Source organism: Clinocottus analis, unplaced genomic scaffold (assembly GCF_023055335.1).
Source record: "Clinocottus analis isolate CAN_PGR_092001 unplaced genomic scaffold, fCliAna1.0.p SCAF_19, whole genome shotgun sequence".
NCBI lineage: Eukaryota > Metazoa > Chordata > Actinopteri > Perciformes > Cottidae > Clinocottus > Clinocottus analis.
In genome coordinates, this window is record NW_027175920.1 from 64,167 (window position 1) to 80,000 (window position 15,834).

A 15,834-nucleotide genomic window follows, 5' to 3' on the forward strand; every position below is an offset into this window, starting at 1 on the left:
TAGAGGAAGATTACAAACCAAGCTGAAGTTTGTTCTTTGAATCTCTCTCTCACACACACATACACACACACACACACACACACACACACACACACACACACACACACACCTTGCTGCATGTCAGAAGTGTAGTTATAAACTGGAGGTAAGTATTCATTCTGGGCGTCGCCGCATGACGTCCTCAGAGCTTCATAAGGACTTACACTGAACAGTTACTTTATTTTAGTAATACTGTGCATATTCTCACAGGGGTTACAGTACTGCAGCACTTCAAATGAAGTTAATGCACGTCCTCGCCTCCTTGCCTCCTCGCGTCCTCGCCTCCTCGCGTCCTCGCGTCCTCGGTGCTTCTTGGCGGCGGCTGCAGGTGCATTGCGACACATCCTTCCAGCCGCTAGCGGCTCCTCCAGCGAGAAAAACCTGTCCGGGTGACGTCCAGAACAACAGCCAGCGTGTGTGTGTGTGTGTGTGTGTGTGTGTGTGTGTGTGTGTGTGTGTGTGCGTGTGTGTGTGTGTGTCATAATTACAACGCGTGCCTGTTGCCGTCTCCTTGAGGCCTCCTGCGTGGTGGGAGGATATTTTTAGCCGGTTGCTCTTTGATTAAAATACGAGTCTCTTGTTGACCTTCACACCTGCGGCGGCTCTGCCAAGTCCTCGGCAACACGAGCGCCGGATAAATAAAGAGCTGTCACCGGAACCGCTGACGAGATGTAATCAATTCTCCACGAGCCCGGGCCCTTCCTGACCCACAATGCCTTGCAAAGTGCTCCCCCCGTGTTTTACGACACGGCGTCACGTCACGCTGAGCGAGAGACGTGGCTGAGAGAGGAGCTCCAGGAGGGAAACGACCCAGAGAGGAGCTCCAGGAGGGAAACGACCCAGAGAGGAGCTCCAGGAGGGAAACGACCCAGAGAGGAGCTCCAGGAGGGAAACGACCCAGAGAGGAGAAGTTCAGAGGTTTAGAGGTTTAGAGGTTCACAGGTTCACAGGTTCAGAGGTTCAGAGGTTCAGAGGTTCAGAGGTTCTTGGTCCCCAGAGGAGCAGCGCCCATCCAGAGGCCCCGCCCCCCCACAGGTGGACCCCGATGTGAGAGCTTATTGGTCTGTCAACGAGCAGAAACAACTATTTATACACAACACAACTATGATGTTTGTCAATTTAAAAGAGAATTTTGTTCGTGGAAGAAGTTTCACTTGGTGGCCCAGAAGGAAACTACTCACTTATTGAAGAATTATGAGGAGTCTTTCAATGAGTCTTTGTAGCAACTTAATGTCTCTTTGTAGCAACTTAATGTCTTTTGTAGTTGTGTAATGTCTCTTTGGAGCATAAAGTCTTATTTTCTGGTTATATTGAGTCTTTGTGTTGTTTTGTGTGTCTTCCTTGTTGCTGTGAGTCTTTGTGGTGTGTTGATGTCTTTGTGTTGTTCTTTCATGTTCTTGTGGTCATTCATGGTTGTTTTGCTTCTTCATGCCGTGACAGAGGGGCGTTTAGAGGCTCTGTCAGGAGCAGCGGCCTGTTTCTCATTGCAGAGGAGTCTGACGCCGTCGCTCTGTGAGTCAGAGACGCAGCAGCGACAACCACGTGATCGTGGAGCGCCGTCGCTCTGGCGACCCGGCGGCCTGCAGCTAACAGCGCTAACAGCGCTAACAGCGCTAACAACAACGTCGGTAGAGCTAGCTTTACGGACAGCGCGGCCGCACGCAACAAAACGCCGCCGCCTATCCGTCATTATTAAATCATCTTTCTAGATACATGAAGCTTAAAGGAAGATGGACGCACACAACATGAGGACACACACTGCTGAAACGTACGCATGAAACAAACATCACGTCTGAAAAACAAAAGACCTCCACGAGTCTGAGTCAGCACTCAGCAGACGAGCTTCTCCCCCACAGACCCGTTCCTCCTGACGTCGGCACTTCCTGTCCACCAGCGGTCCACCTTGAAGCCGCCGCCGCCTCCTCCTGCTAACAATCCCACAATGCAACGCTGTGGCGCGACGCAGAAACTCAACAAAGTAAAGTTCAGCGAAGGAGTCGGGTTTGTTTGTCCCGTGAAAACAGGAAGAAGAGACGGACGAGGTGACGGAGCATCGACCGGAGAGAGAGGAAGAGTCCAGGTGATGGAAGGCTGGAGGGGGATGCAGCAGAGCGACACCTTGCAGCAGAGCGACGCGTTGCAGCAGTGCGACACCTTGCAGCAGAGCGACACGTTGCAGCAGAGCGACACCTTGCAGCAGAGCGACGCGTTGCAGCAGAGCGACACGTTGCAGCAGAGCGACACCTTGCAGCAGAGCGACACGCTGCAGCAGAGCGACACGCTGCAGCAGAGCGACACGTTGCAGCAGAGCGACACGTTGCAGCAGAGCGACACCTTGCAGCAGAGCGACACCTTGCAGCAGAGCGACACGTTGCAGCAGAGCGACACGCCGCAGCAGAGCGACACGTTGCAGCAGAGCGACACGTTGCAGCAGAGCGACACGCCGCAGCAGAGCGACACCTTGCAGCAGAGCGACACCTTGCAGCAGAGCGACACGCCGCAGCAGAGCGACACCTTGCAGCAGAGCGACACGCTGCAGCAGAGCGACACCTTGCAGCAGAGCGACACCTTGCAGCAGAGCGACACCTTGCAGCAGAGCGACACGCTGCAGCAGAGCGACACGTTGCAGCAGAGCGACACGCCGCAGCAGAGCGACACCTTGCAGCAGAGCGACACGCCGCAGCAGAGCGACACGCTGCAGCAGAGCGACACGTTGCAGCAGAGCGACACCTTGCAGCAGAGCGACACGCCGCAGCAGAGCGACACGCCGCAGCAGAGCGACACGCCGCAGCAGAGCGACACGCCGCAGCAGAGCGACACGTTGCAGCAGAGCGACGTGTTGCAGCAGAGCGACACGCTGCAGCAGAGCGACACCTTGCAGCAGAGCGACACCTTGCAGCAGAGCGACACCTTGCAGCAGAGCGACACCTTGCAGCAGAGCGACACGTGGCGGCTTCATTACTGATGGAGGAGCGGCAGCAACACTGCGGATGTCCTGATGAATTAAAGTCACTTCAATTCATCAGGACACGAGCGTTTACTTTACTTCAATCGTTTGTGTTTGCAGGTGAAATGTATCTTCAGAAGTATTTAATATCTCAGATACTAAAAGCTGGTCCAGGCAAGCATGGATTCATATTTCTGCTATTTGTATTTATTTTTTATTAAAGAGTTTATTTGTTTTGACTATTTATTGGAGTTGTTTTCAGTGTGTGAGTCTGAACAACGCTGCTCAATACAACATGTATTTATTATTATGGGTATTAGAATTTGCTGTGTTTTTATTTAATTTATTTTTATTTATAATTTTATATATATATATATTTTTTTTCTAAACATTTTTTATTTTATTTTTATTTTTTTAATTAACAAAACTTACAATAAATATAAAAATAAAAACTTTTTTAAAATTTCAAAGTTGTCTTTTTTTAATTAAAAGAATTAAAAAATATTTTATTAAAAATGAAAATAAAAATAAAATATAAAATTATAACTATAATTATAATTGTGTTGTGCTTTGTGTAGTTTATTCTTCATTTGTATCTCTGTTTGTCTTTTTGATTACATTTCATTGTCGTTGTTGTCGTTGTCGTTGTTGTTGTTGACCTCATGTTGTCATGTTGTGCACATCTGTCGGCTGCTGCCGTGGATCATAAATCTCGTGTCACATGACTCCAACACAACGTTTTATTACAACAGATTACATTCTCCTCCGTGTTGTCGTCGTCTTACACGACAACAACAACAAGAGGAGAACGTCACGATGTCGCTCCAATGGAACAAACCAAATGACCCCCCCCCCCCTCCTCCTCATCCTCCCCTCCACCTTCCTCTTCCTCCTCCCTCTCCCAAATACGGTTGGCAGGAAGTGACCTCGCTGAGAGGGGATGTGACCCCTGAAGTCCACTACAGCTTCGAGTGATCAGTTTGTGCGTTAATGTCACGGCTGCTTCACGAGCAGCAGCACAAAGCGACGCAGCAGCTGCTGCGGCCTCACAAAGGTCGGCGCTGCGTTCAGGTACAATGGGACCTTTGTGAGGCGAGCGCATCAGCATGCAGAGCGCCGCCGCCACCAAATCAATACGCCGCCACCGAGGGACCCGACCACCACTCCTCACGCTGAAGGCTCCAGGACCGAGGAGACGAGGAGACGAGGGAGGAAGACGAGGAGACGAGGGAGGAAGACGAGGGAGGAAGACGAGGAGACGAGGGAGGAAGACGAGGGAGGAAGACGAGGAGACGAGGGAGGAAGACTAGGGAGGAAGATGAGGAGACGAGGGAGGAAGACGAGGAGACGAGGGAGGAAGACGAGGGAGGAAGACGAGGAGACGAGGGAGGAAGACAAGGAGACGAGGGAGGAAGACGAGGAGACGAGGGAGGAAGACGAGGGAGGAAGACGAGGAGACGAGGGAGGAAGACGAGGAGATCAGGGAGGAAGACGAGGAGACGAGGGAGGAAGACGAGGAGACGAGGGAGGAAGACGAGGGAGGAAGACTAGGGAGGAAGACGAGGAGACGAGGGAGGAAGACGAGGGAGGAAGACGAGGAGACGAGGGAGGAAGATGAGGAGACGAGGGAGGAAGACAAGGGAGGAAGACGAGGAGACAGGGGAGGAAGACGAGGGAGGAAGACGAGGAGACAGAGGAGGAAGACGAGGGAGGAAGACGAGGAGATGAGGGAGGAAGACGAGGAGACAGGGGAGGAAGACAAGGAGACAAGGGAGGAAGACAAAGAGACAAGAGAGGGAGATGAGGAGACAAGGGAGGAGGACGAGGAGACGTTGCGATTCGTAAACGTGCACAAGTTCCATTGTTCTCTACGTGGGCGTTGTCTTTGTTTCCTTCTCCTGCGCCCATGTGTGTGTGTGTGTGTGTGTGTGTGTGTGTGTGTGTGTGTGTGTGTGTGTGTGTTTCAGGACGCTGTGTGTTTGTTGTCGTTGGTTGAGCTCGTCAGGTGGTGCTCAAAAAATCAAAACAAGTATCAGCATGAGCACACATACTCAGACACACACACACACACACACACACACACACACACTCAGACACACACACACACACACACACACACACACACACACTCACACACACACACACACACACAGAGTTTTCTAGGTCAGCTCTGACTTGTCGTCCTCATGAGCAGCTGTTTGAAGTCTTCAGTGATGAGTGACTGGATGTGTTTATGAAAAGCTGCTTTCACTTTCGACCGCGTCACATGGTCTTCTTCTCCCCACTCAAGGTCCTCTTGCTCGTCTACCTGCAGCTCTCCTCCTCCCCGCATGGGCTCCTTCAGTCGTTTAGATCCTTCATGTTCAGACCGGAGGATCTTCTTGGCTTTGCACACGACCTCGACTCAAAGTCCTCTTCCTCGCTTGCTCTGGAGCTTTCAGCCTGTCTCATGGTCTTCATCCGCAGGCTGAGTCCTGTCCTGTCATCTCTGATTCTAATCTCATCTGTTCAACACACAGCTTCACCAGATTATTCATGGGCTCCTCTGCAGAGGTCAAAGAGGTCAAAGAGGTCAAAGAGGTCAAGGACAGCTTCAGTTGTACAATATAGTACTCCTCCTTCTCCTCTTCTTCTCCTCCTCTTCCTCTTCCCCCTCCTCTTTTTCCCCCTCCTTCTCTTCCTCCTCCTCTTCTTCCCCCTCCTCCTCTTCCTCCTCCTCTTCCTCCCCCTCCTCTTCCTCTTCCTCCTCATGTAAAAACAGAGTGAACGTCTCATGTTTGTGTCTCCGTCTCTCTGACGCTCTTCAACACTTTCGAGGTTTTTTAAACTAAACTTTTTTATGAACTTGAAACATTTATAAACTGATGTTTGACTTTGTGTTTGTTTGTTTCTCTCATGTAACATTTCATATTGTTGTGTTGTTTTAAACTGTTTCGAGCTGTTGAGTTTTATGAGTTTGTGCGTTTACAGCTGAAACGTTGCGTCTCACTGGTTAAACTGGTTAAACTGGTTAAACTGGAACCAAAGAAAAGCAGCAAGTCCTCACACGAGGAAGAGGAAAATGTTCCTCTTCCTCTTTTTCTGATTTAGAAACTCATTAAAATAAATGTTGTCAGTTGATTCCATATCGACTCAAAGATGAGGAAGAGGAGGAGGAGGAAGAGAAGGAGGAGGAAGAGGAGGAGGAGGAAGAGGAAGAGGAGGAGGAGGAAGAGGAGGAGGAAGAAGAGGAGGAGGAAGAGGGTCATCTGCTTCTCTCCAGCTGCAGGGAGAACAGAGGGATTAGAAAACAGAAAATCACATCGAGACCAAAACAAATTCCACTAAAGGAAGAGCGACACGGTCAGCCTGATGAAAAGGATGCTGGCAGGTGTGTGTGTGTGTGTGTGTGTGTGTGTGTGTGTGTGTGTGTGTGTGTGTGTGTGTGTGTGTGTGTGTGTGTACAGTGGAACACTGTGTCCTAAAGGAGCACTAATAAGCAGTTTGCTTGGTCTCCTTTTCGCCACATATTGACGCTTCACAAGATGGCCGTCTCGGGGGAGGAGGGGCTGTCTGTCTCTGGGGGCGGGGCTGTCCGTCATGGGGGGCGGGGCTGTCCGTCATGGGGGGGCGGGGCTGTCCATCATGGGGGGGCGGGGCTGTCAGCTGGCATTAAAGCTTCTTCTGAATAAAGCCTTCTGCACGTCAGCAGTCTAAAGGAAGCTTTAGCGCAGGAAGCAGGAAGCAGGAAGCGTCGTGTGGATTCGTAGCTCGCTGCTCTGAACAACGTCTCTCCTGCATCTCCCATGATGCATTCTGGGAAACATATTCCTTCAGATCAAAACCCACTAAAGCGCAATAATGTCAAAAGTTGTGATGTGTAGCGCTTTGGAGCAATACACATTCATGTGTCACGAACAAAAGATCAAAGTCTGACGAGAACCATAACGCAAAATCTACAATTCTCTGAGCATTTTAGTGTCTTTCAGCGTGTGTTTCGGTTCTCTCCTGGTGTCGTTTTCGCTGTAAAAACACAGAATGTTCTGCAGACGGACTCCATCAGAACATTGTGGAGCTTTTAGCCGCTAAAGAGACAAAGATCCAGCACAAAAACTCACTTTCACGAGCTCATAAGAGACTCTCTGCTGCACAGAAACCTGACGAGGTGAAGAGGCGCTGTCTTGTTTCTGCTGCCCCCGTGTGGACGAAAGAAAAACAGCTACCTAAAGACATTTAAAGAGTTAAAAAAAAAATAGAGAAAAGTCCACAAAAATGAATGAAAGATGATTTTGTGAAACAGAGTCAACATCTTTTTCTTTCTGACACATTTAATGATCCATTAATGGACCACGAGGACCCTCTCACTGATTGATTGATTGATTGATTGATTGATTGATTGCACCGATCAGAACACGTGACATCATTTCTTCTAAAGAGCTTGTTTCTGGAACTCATTTGCACTTGTGTGTTGTTTTTGGAGATTAACTCTGACACAGTGAACCATCTGTCACACAAATCTGTGAACTCAGAGTCACCGCAGACGGGACTCGACCCCGCGTCTCTGCTCCTGGATCGCAGCTCCTCTCTTCAGTAACGCCTCGTTTCACTTCATCTTCCCTCCGAAACAAACTTTGCTCACAGCCCCTCCGTCCCGCCCGCAGAGCAGAAGCCGGGATCCGGGGCAGCGGACAGAGCTCCTTGTTGCATAATTAAGTCCCGGGGCGGCGGAAACGGAGAGTTCTCCTCTCCGGGGTTTAAGTGGCACAACGTGGGCGGCGCGACGCGAGCGGGACTCATCACAGCTGGAGTGAGGAAGAGGAGGAAGAGGAGGAAGAGGAGGAGGAGGAGGAGGAACACGACGGTGTAACCTGCGGAGCAGCGCGTGCCAGCTGAGGGAGTTCTCGGTGTTGGTCCGCGTCCAGCAGCGCGCAGCGGAGCGGCGCAGTCTGACGCGGCGCAACGACCGGGATCCAGTGCGCGTAACACACTGACGCAGCGAGCTGAGCCCGAGAGGAGAGGAGAGGAGGAGAGGAAGAGAGGAGGAGAGGAGGAGAGGACACCTGGAGGGATCCTCCACCTCCACCGGACCTGATGGCATTCTGCGTGCCACGCGCCTTCTGATCTTCTTCTTGTTATTTTTTGGACACCGTGAAGAAACTGCGCGACTTTTCTGTCCCCTCGTGAGTGTGTGAGTGTGTGAGTGTGTGTGTGTGTGTGTGTGTGTGTGTGTGTGTGTGTGTGTGTGTGTGTGTGTGTGTGTGTGTGTGTGTGTGTGGATAACCGGAGTCCCGGGAAGACGTTTTTTCCTGATCACAATGTGAGACACAAGAGGTGGAAATGCGTCGCAGCGGCTTCTGTCTGCTCGAGGTGAGTTCTGCTCTTTCTGTTTCTCCGCATCCGGGTTTGGAGGTTTACATTCAAACATAAACATCTCATAAAACTCTGTTAATGAAGTGTGATGCTGACGTGACGGGATGTGACACATGTCCTCTCGTGTCTCCATCTCACGGGAAAGAACGGATGATGAAATGAAAACCTTCCTCTGGACTGAGATCTCTGGCTCTGATCCAGACTTTCTTGTTTATTTAACAACAATCTGCATCACATTATCACATTAGCGTGTTGTGCACGTGCACGCGCGCACACCGGATCACGAGCCCAGGGGTTCGGGTTCAGATGGCATGAGAAAACCATCCGCGGGGACTCGAACCCTCCTGCTCATCCCCCCCTCCCCTCACTGGGGGACTGGAGCTCATGATGCTGATGCTGAGAAAACAACACACACACACACAACCAAAAAAACTGGACACACAAAAAAACTGGGATTTGGGACACTGGAGATTAAAAAGTGTTAATGCTCTCCTCTCACTTCCGGTTCTCAGTGTTTTGAATCCCAGAAAGAGGAAAAAAAAAGTCCAATTAACATTCTCAACTCTGGAAAGCTTCAGAGATGAGGAGAGCTGAGATGGGATGAGTCATGAGGGCATCAGCTCTGGGGCTGAATCACCGCGGAGGGATCTGAACCCTCGGCAAAAACCTGCTGCCGTGGTGCGTTCAGGACCCTCAGAGTAACGCAGCACAGTTACTCTTCACTTCTGAGCTGCTGGAAGTTTTTCACTGACATGAAACTCTCAGCTGCTTCCTGACATTCAGACAAACATCTTGCAGGTTTTCATGCAATCGAGTGGTCATGTGATTGTAAACATGTGTTCATGTGTTCATGTGTTCATGTGTTCACGTGTTCATGTGTTCATGTGAAGTTCAGGTAACTTCTAATATCTTTGTTTCACTGCCAGCTGATCTATTTCCTCCATGTTGTTATTAATTAATGTGTTTAAATGAGGCTCTGCAGAAACCCTCAGAATATATTCATGAATGAAAGAGTGAATAAATATGCAAATGAGGACTTTAGGCGAAAACTAGACACAAAGAGAGAAAGTATTAAATAAACACTGAATGTGTATTTTAGATGTTTTCTCTCCGCTCGAAGAAACTGAAAACATGAAAACTACTGTTTTAATCAAATATTTACTATGCTAGCTAACAAAAGCTACCAAGCTAACTAACAAAAGCTACCAAGCTAACTAACTAAAACTACCAAGCTAGCTAACTAAAGATACCGAGCTAACTATCTAAAGTTACCAAGCTAGCTAACTAAAGCTACCAAGCTAGCTAACGAGCTCTGCGATCCTCGTTTTGTTAGCTTCGCGGCGCTCTGCTTCGCGGCGGTTGAACTGTGTCGTTTGTGCGGCTCAACACCAACGCTGTTTGTTCTGTATCACGTTGTTCATGTGAAGATGCTCATGCACAAGAAGACGCACATTAAGGAAAAGAGATATTATCCAAAACCTTCAGTTCTGACAGGATGACAGGATGAAAGGATGACAGGATGACAGGATGAAAGGGTCTGTCACACCTCGTCGTATTTAAATGGAGAGACGCCCCGCTGATTAAATACAGGCTGGTTTCCTCCTGCTGTCGGTCACGTTGTCGAGCTGTAATTACAGAGGAGGAGGAGGAGGAGGAGGAGGAAGAGGATGAAGAGGAGGAGGAAGAGGAGGAGGAGGATGAAGAGGAGGGCCAGCAGGAGGGCAGCCGGTGACGGACTCTGATACCTGGCCAAGACTCATTGAGCGTGAAGCCAACAGCTCAAACATCTGCTCAACACACCCACACACACACACACACACACACACACACACACACACACACACACACACACACACCGCTGTCGCCATCAGCTCTCAATGTGCTTTTAACACATTCAAAGACACAAATGTACAAAGATACAATTAAAAAAAGTCACATTATAAATTCATGTATTCTTTATTGTATGAAACCCGACACCACGTGTGTTTAAATCTCCATAGCGTCTTCACAGGGTGTCGAGATGACCTCACTGTTATATTAGAGGTTATTTTGTGAGGTGTTAAAGGGACACGACCAAATATCCCTCCCTCATGTTAGAGGATCTTAAGAAAGAACACAAACACTTTAAAACAGATGTGAGTCTGTTCATGTGATGCGTTCACACGCTGTTGTTTCTCCTTGTGTGTCAACTGGACCTCAGCAATAAAGAATAGTTGGAAGATTTGTTTATTTTCTCCACAGCCGAGCCGTTAAAGTCATCGCTCTGTTTTACATATTCTGAATGAATCGAGAGCCGGCGTAACCTTTTACATCTCAACGAGGGTTTGATGCGTCGGCTGCTCTCTGTGATGAAACTCCTCCGTCACGTGACGCCTCCGCCTCCCCGTGTGCTAAAAAAACTAAACACGTGTGTCTTCATCAACATCCAAAACGCGACGAAACCGCCAGCTACAGGAGCCCGGAGCGGTCAAACCACAACCCAGAGGGAGCCGCTCCACGGTTCTCTGACCCGCCAGTGAAACCCTGAAAAGAGTGAAGGAGATTGGCAGCGACATGCGGGGTCACCGGAGGAAAGGCCAAAGCGAAGGGAAGCAAACTCACGCCGTGACATTTCCACCGTCTCTTCTCCTCTCGATGGAAAGAACAAGCGCGTTGAAAAGCAGACGTCACAGAGAGGAACACGCAGTGAGAGGCACGAGACATCCGGCGGCTAACTGGCTGAGGCTACCATCTAACTAGCTAATACTCCAAAGCTAACTAACTAAAGCTACCAAGCTAACTAACTAAAGCTACCAAGCTATCTAACTACAGCTACCAAGCTAACTAACTAAAGCTACCAAGCTATCTAACTACAGCTACCAAGCTATCTAACTAAAGCTACCAAGCTATCTAACTACAGCTACCAAGCTATCTAACTAAAGCTACCAAGCTATCTAACTACAGCTACCAAGCTATCTAACTACAGCTACCAAGCTAACTAACTACAGCTACCAAGCTAACTAACTACAGCTACCAAGCTATCTAACTAAAGCTACCAAGCTAACTAACTACAGCTACCAAGCTATCTAACTAAAGCTACCAAGCTATCTAACTACAGCTACCAAGCTATCTAACTAAAGCTACCAAGCTAACTAACTACAGCTACCAAGCTATCTAACTAAAGCTACCAAGCTAACTAACTACAGCTACCAAGCTAACTAACTACAGCTACCAAGCTATCTAACTAAAGCTACCAAGCTATCTAACTACAGCTACCAAGCTAAATAACTAAAGCTACCAAGCTATCTAACTACAGCTACCAAGCTAAATAACTAAAGCTACCAAGCTAACTAACTACAGCTACCAAGCTATCTAACTACAGCTACCAAACCAAATAACTAAAGCTACCAAGCTAACTTACTGAAGCTACCGAGCTATCTAACTAAAGCTACCAAGCTAACTAACTAAAGCTACTAAGCTAACTAACTCCAGGTAGCGATGCAGACGTCACCGAGAGGAACTCGCAGCGGTAACGCACGCCAGCAGTGGCGAGACATCCGGCGGCGCCGACAGGAAACCGTGTGACTCGAGTGGGTTCTCGGCGGCGGCGGCAGACGCTACGTTACGGCGCCGTCGTGCCGTAGAAAATAAAACCCAGCTGTCGCTTCTGTCACATGAGACCCAGCAGACATTAACATAACCTCCTGGATTATGTCACAATATTTAATGCCCCCTCAAACCTTTGCACGCGTGAAGTAGCTGCAACCCTGAATGAAGGAGCTCTGCAGCCGCTAACAACCGCTGAGCCGCGATAGCTTAGTGGGTCCTTGTATCTGTAAACATGAAGGAGTGTTGACAGGAGCAGGAAACGCTCTACACACGCGTGTGGAGAAGTTAACCCTCTGGGCTCTGAGGTCATTATGCTGATTTTACATAATTTCGTAATTGTACCTTTTAAAGGCTCATGAGGCACATGAGATACACATGTGTAACAACACAAAATGTAGAACAATCTCATCTCTTTACAACGAGGCAGCAATGTCATAGAGTGACCTGATAATGTGAAAACATAATGCTACAAAATGTAATCTGGTTGTATAGAAGTCTATGCTTCGTGTGTTAAAGCTGCATTCTCTCTCCTGACCAGCAGGGGGCGACTCCTCTGGTTGTATAGAAGTCTATGCTTCATGTGTTAGAGCTGCATTCTCTCTCCTGACCACCAGGGGGCGACTCCTCTGGTTGTATAGAAGTACATGTTTGAAATGTATGTAAATGAATGTCCAACACAACATTCTCTGGTCCTCTCTTCTCCTCCAGGTGTGGTTTCTCGTCAGCCTCCTGCCTTCCGGCTCTCTGGCAGATCTGACATGTGAAGCTCTGCTCATGCTGTCGGGAAATGTCTCACGTGAGTCGTGTTGCGTTTCGACTTTTTGTGCGTCCAGACGCTTCACCGTGTGCGACGCGCCGCGAGGCCGTCGTTCAAATGTTGAATCCCGACTCGTGTTGACAAAATGTCGTTTTGTTATTAGCGCGTCTCCACGTAGACCTCACAAGTAATAGCAGGTTATTAAACGCTGCACGCAGCAGCACACACCCTGAGCGCACACACACACACACACACACACACACACACACACAGGAATGATCTCCTGGTTGTGTGCCTGCGGGCTGGAGATGAGGTCCATGATGACAATGTGCTGTGTTATTATGTTGTCACATTTCTCAGAGATGACTCGGCGCGATGTTAAATGTCGAGCTCGGCTCCAGCTCGCGTCACTGAAAGGTCAAAGGTCAGCTGAGAACACGAGAAGGCCCAGAACCCTGGGAAATATTAAGACAACGTTCTGTTTGCAAGAATAATACGTAAAACTTCCCCCAGAGGAGTTTCATGTTCAGCTGTGAAGAAGCAGATAGATGAAGTCAGTCAACAGGAAAGTTTCTTTAAACAGGACGCCATGTTTCACAACTCGTTGTTAGTGCCACACTTAACGCACACAACACAACGCCACACGGCTAACAACGAGCTCAGCAACAAAACTACTGTTAAAAACATGATGAAAGTTAAAATAATAATGTAACAACACAACATGACAACAGAATGTAACAACACATGTTGACAATCAAACATAACAACACATCGCAACAATACAACGTAACAACCAAATGTAACAATAAAATGTAACAATACAACGGAACAACGCTACATAACAACACAACAAGACAACACAATGTAACAACGCTACACAACAACGTAACAACAAAATGTAATAATACAACGTAAAAAACACATGTTAACATTCAAACATACCAACACATAGTAACAATAACAAGAAACAGAAATTTTGTAACAATACAACGTCACAACGCTACATAAAAACACAACTCAACAACGTATCAACACAACTCAACAACACAACATAAAAACACAACGTGACCTGCCAACAGTCCCCGTGTTTGCTGCCAGCATCGATTGTAAAAGGAAGTTTCAGGAAATAAGTGGCCGTTGTAAACGTGGCGGTGAGTTGAGGTTCTCAGAAGAATCTGAAACATTTTTAATTCTCACGCGAGTTCCTCGTGAGCAGCAAACTGAAACTCTTCTGTTCTCTCGTTGTTCCATCGTCTGTTCTCACAACAGGAGACCTCAGGAGAAGCGTCCTCTCTGCCCTCGCAGAACATCCTCAGTCTTTAAAGAATGAATCTTCATCCTCTTGACTCGTGGCAGGAACAGCATCCGGACCCTCGGGGCCACGGCTGCGTTCATATTAGCCGCGAGCGTCTTGTTATTGCCGTTGGGCGGTCCGTCACCAGCGTTTAGCGTCGCCCTTCGACGCCGCTAAGCTGAGCGTAACGAGGTTCCCGTCGCGGCTCCTCCAATCCCAGATTGAGCTTATTGACGGGTGTCTTTCCCTCTGGCTTTGCAGTGCAGTCGCTGGCGTCCTCCTGGAACCGAACCCAGAGCAACGGCACGGCGCAGTGGAGCGGTGAGTCCGGCGGCGCGTGAAACCGACGCCGCGCAGAGACCGCGAAGAAGCGAAAGCTTCTTCGCGACCCCGAGAGGGAGAACCAGAGAGATGTGAACTCAGATTGTAGCCGGCAGAGCATCAAAGACAAATGCTGGAAATAGACTCGGGCACTCGGGAGTGATCATTAACACACAAACACATTGTTTTTTTCCAAACGCACACTTTTACTGCCAGCGCCGTTGGAGCGCTGGCAGGGTTGTTGTCGGCCCCCCTCGGGGGTTCGATGCCCGGCCGCGTGTGCGTCTGACTCGGCCTTTTCCCTCTCGCCCGCAGGCCCGGGGCTCTACTGCGACACCTCCGTGGACGGCATCGGCACCTGCTGGCCGAGGAGCGGCGCCGGCCAGATGATGGCGCGGCCGTGTCCGGAGATGTTCTACGGCGTCAGATACAACACCACCAGTAAGTCAGGAAGCTACGAGGGAGGAACAGATGATTCCTCCCTCCCTCCCTCCTTCCCTCCCTCCCTCGTCTTCCCCCTGGGCAAAATCCTGTTTATGTAATTGCATACACAACAATAAATTAGCATGAGCGTACAAATTGGCGAGAGAAAAGTGTTGGAAGACAACGCGAGTACACAAAGTGGCATCGCTGCAGATTACACGGAGGAGAAGAAGAAGAAAGGAGCGCCTGCTGTGAGGAGCAGTGTGTCTCCAATGGAAAGAGGAAGATGATGATGATGATGATGTTACAAAATGAGATGTGAACCGCTGCCGAGTGTTAAAACAATTGAAAAGACTCCTCTGGTTGTATAGAAGTCTATGCTTCATGTGTTGAAGCTGCATTCTCTCTCCTGACCACCAGGGGACGACTCCTCTGGTTGTATAGAAGTCTATGCTTCATGTGTTGAAGCTACATTCTCTCCTCTGACCACCAGGGGGCGACTCCTCTGGTTGTATAGAAGTCCATGCTTCATGTGTGGAAGCTGCGTCGTGTCGGGGCTCGATGGAAACAGGAAGTGGGGATGATGTTACAAAATGAGGTGTAAACCGCTGCTGCCTGAGTCTGTTAAAACAATCGAAACATAAATGAATCGATGTTTATTTTAAACGTTTAACTCCCGGTCAGCACTCGTGACACTCGATCCGAGCCGAAGAGCAAAATCACGGGATCTGCTCCGACATGCCGGGTTTCCGTCGATGTTTCAGAAATCAGATTTTTGGTGGTGGAAGTGGTTCAACTCCCCCTGAACTCCTCTGCACCGCGGCGGCTTCTCAGGTCTGAACTCTTGAGAGTAAAACTGGAAGTTAATTGCTGCAGCAAACAGATCTGTTCTGTGAATTACTGGCGTTCTCTTCTGAGGAGAAATCTGCTCTCAGATGTTTTTCTTCCACTGCTTTGTTTCCCCGCTCAACAGCTGTTGTTCAGACAATCACGGTCCTCAGAGGAAGAATCGACCGACGCTGGTGATCAAATCCCTTTTCATTTAGTTCCTTCATCACATTTTAATTTGGTTTGCGACCAAATACAGACGAGTGAAGCCCAAGCAGAAATGTGTTA

General features: G+C 48.9%; 1 protein-coding gene across 2 annotated transcripts in view; it reads left to right on the forward strand.

Annotated features, from left to right (window-relative positions):
• Window positions 1-7,970: 7,970 nt before the first annotated feature.
• Window positions 7,971-15,834, forward strand: part of LOC137789797 (corticotropin-releasing factor receptor 1) — a 47,659-nt gene continuing 39,795 nt past the window's right edge. The window contains exons 1-4 of one of the 2 annotated variants that reach the window (XM_068583588.1): window positions 7,971-8,332; window positions 12,632-12,719; window positions 14,236-14,295; window positions 14,611-14,736. In XM_068583588.1, the coding sequence (XP_068439689.1) occupies window positions 8,303-8,332; window positions 12,632-12,719; window positions 14,236-14,295; window positions 14,611-14,736 (304 nt within the window). In that variant the 5' untranslated portion in view covers window positions 7,971-8,302. Of the gene's footprint in view, window positions 8,333-12,631; window positions 12,720-13,724; window positions 13,832-13,949; window positions 14,296-14,610; window positions 14,737-15,834 lie in introns of those variants that run through there. The other variant, XM_068583589.1, reaches the window with a different exon arrangement.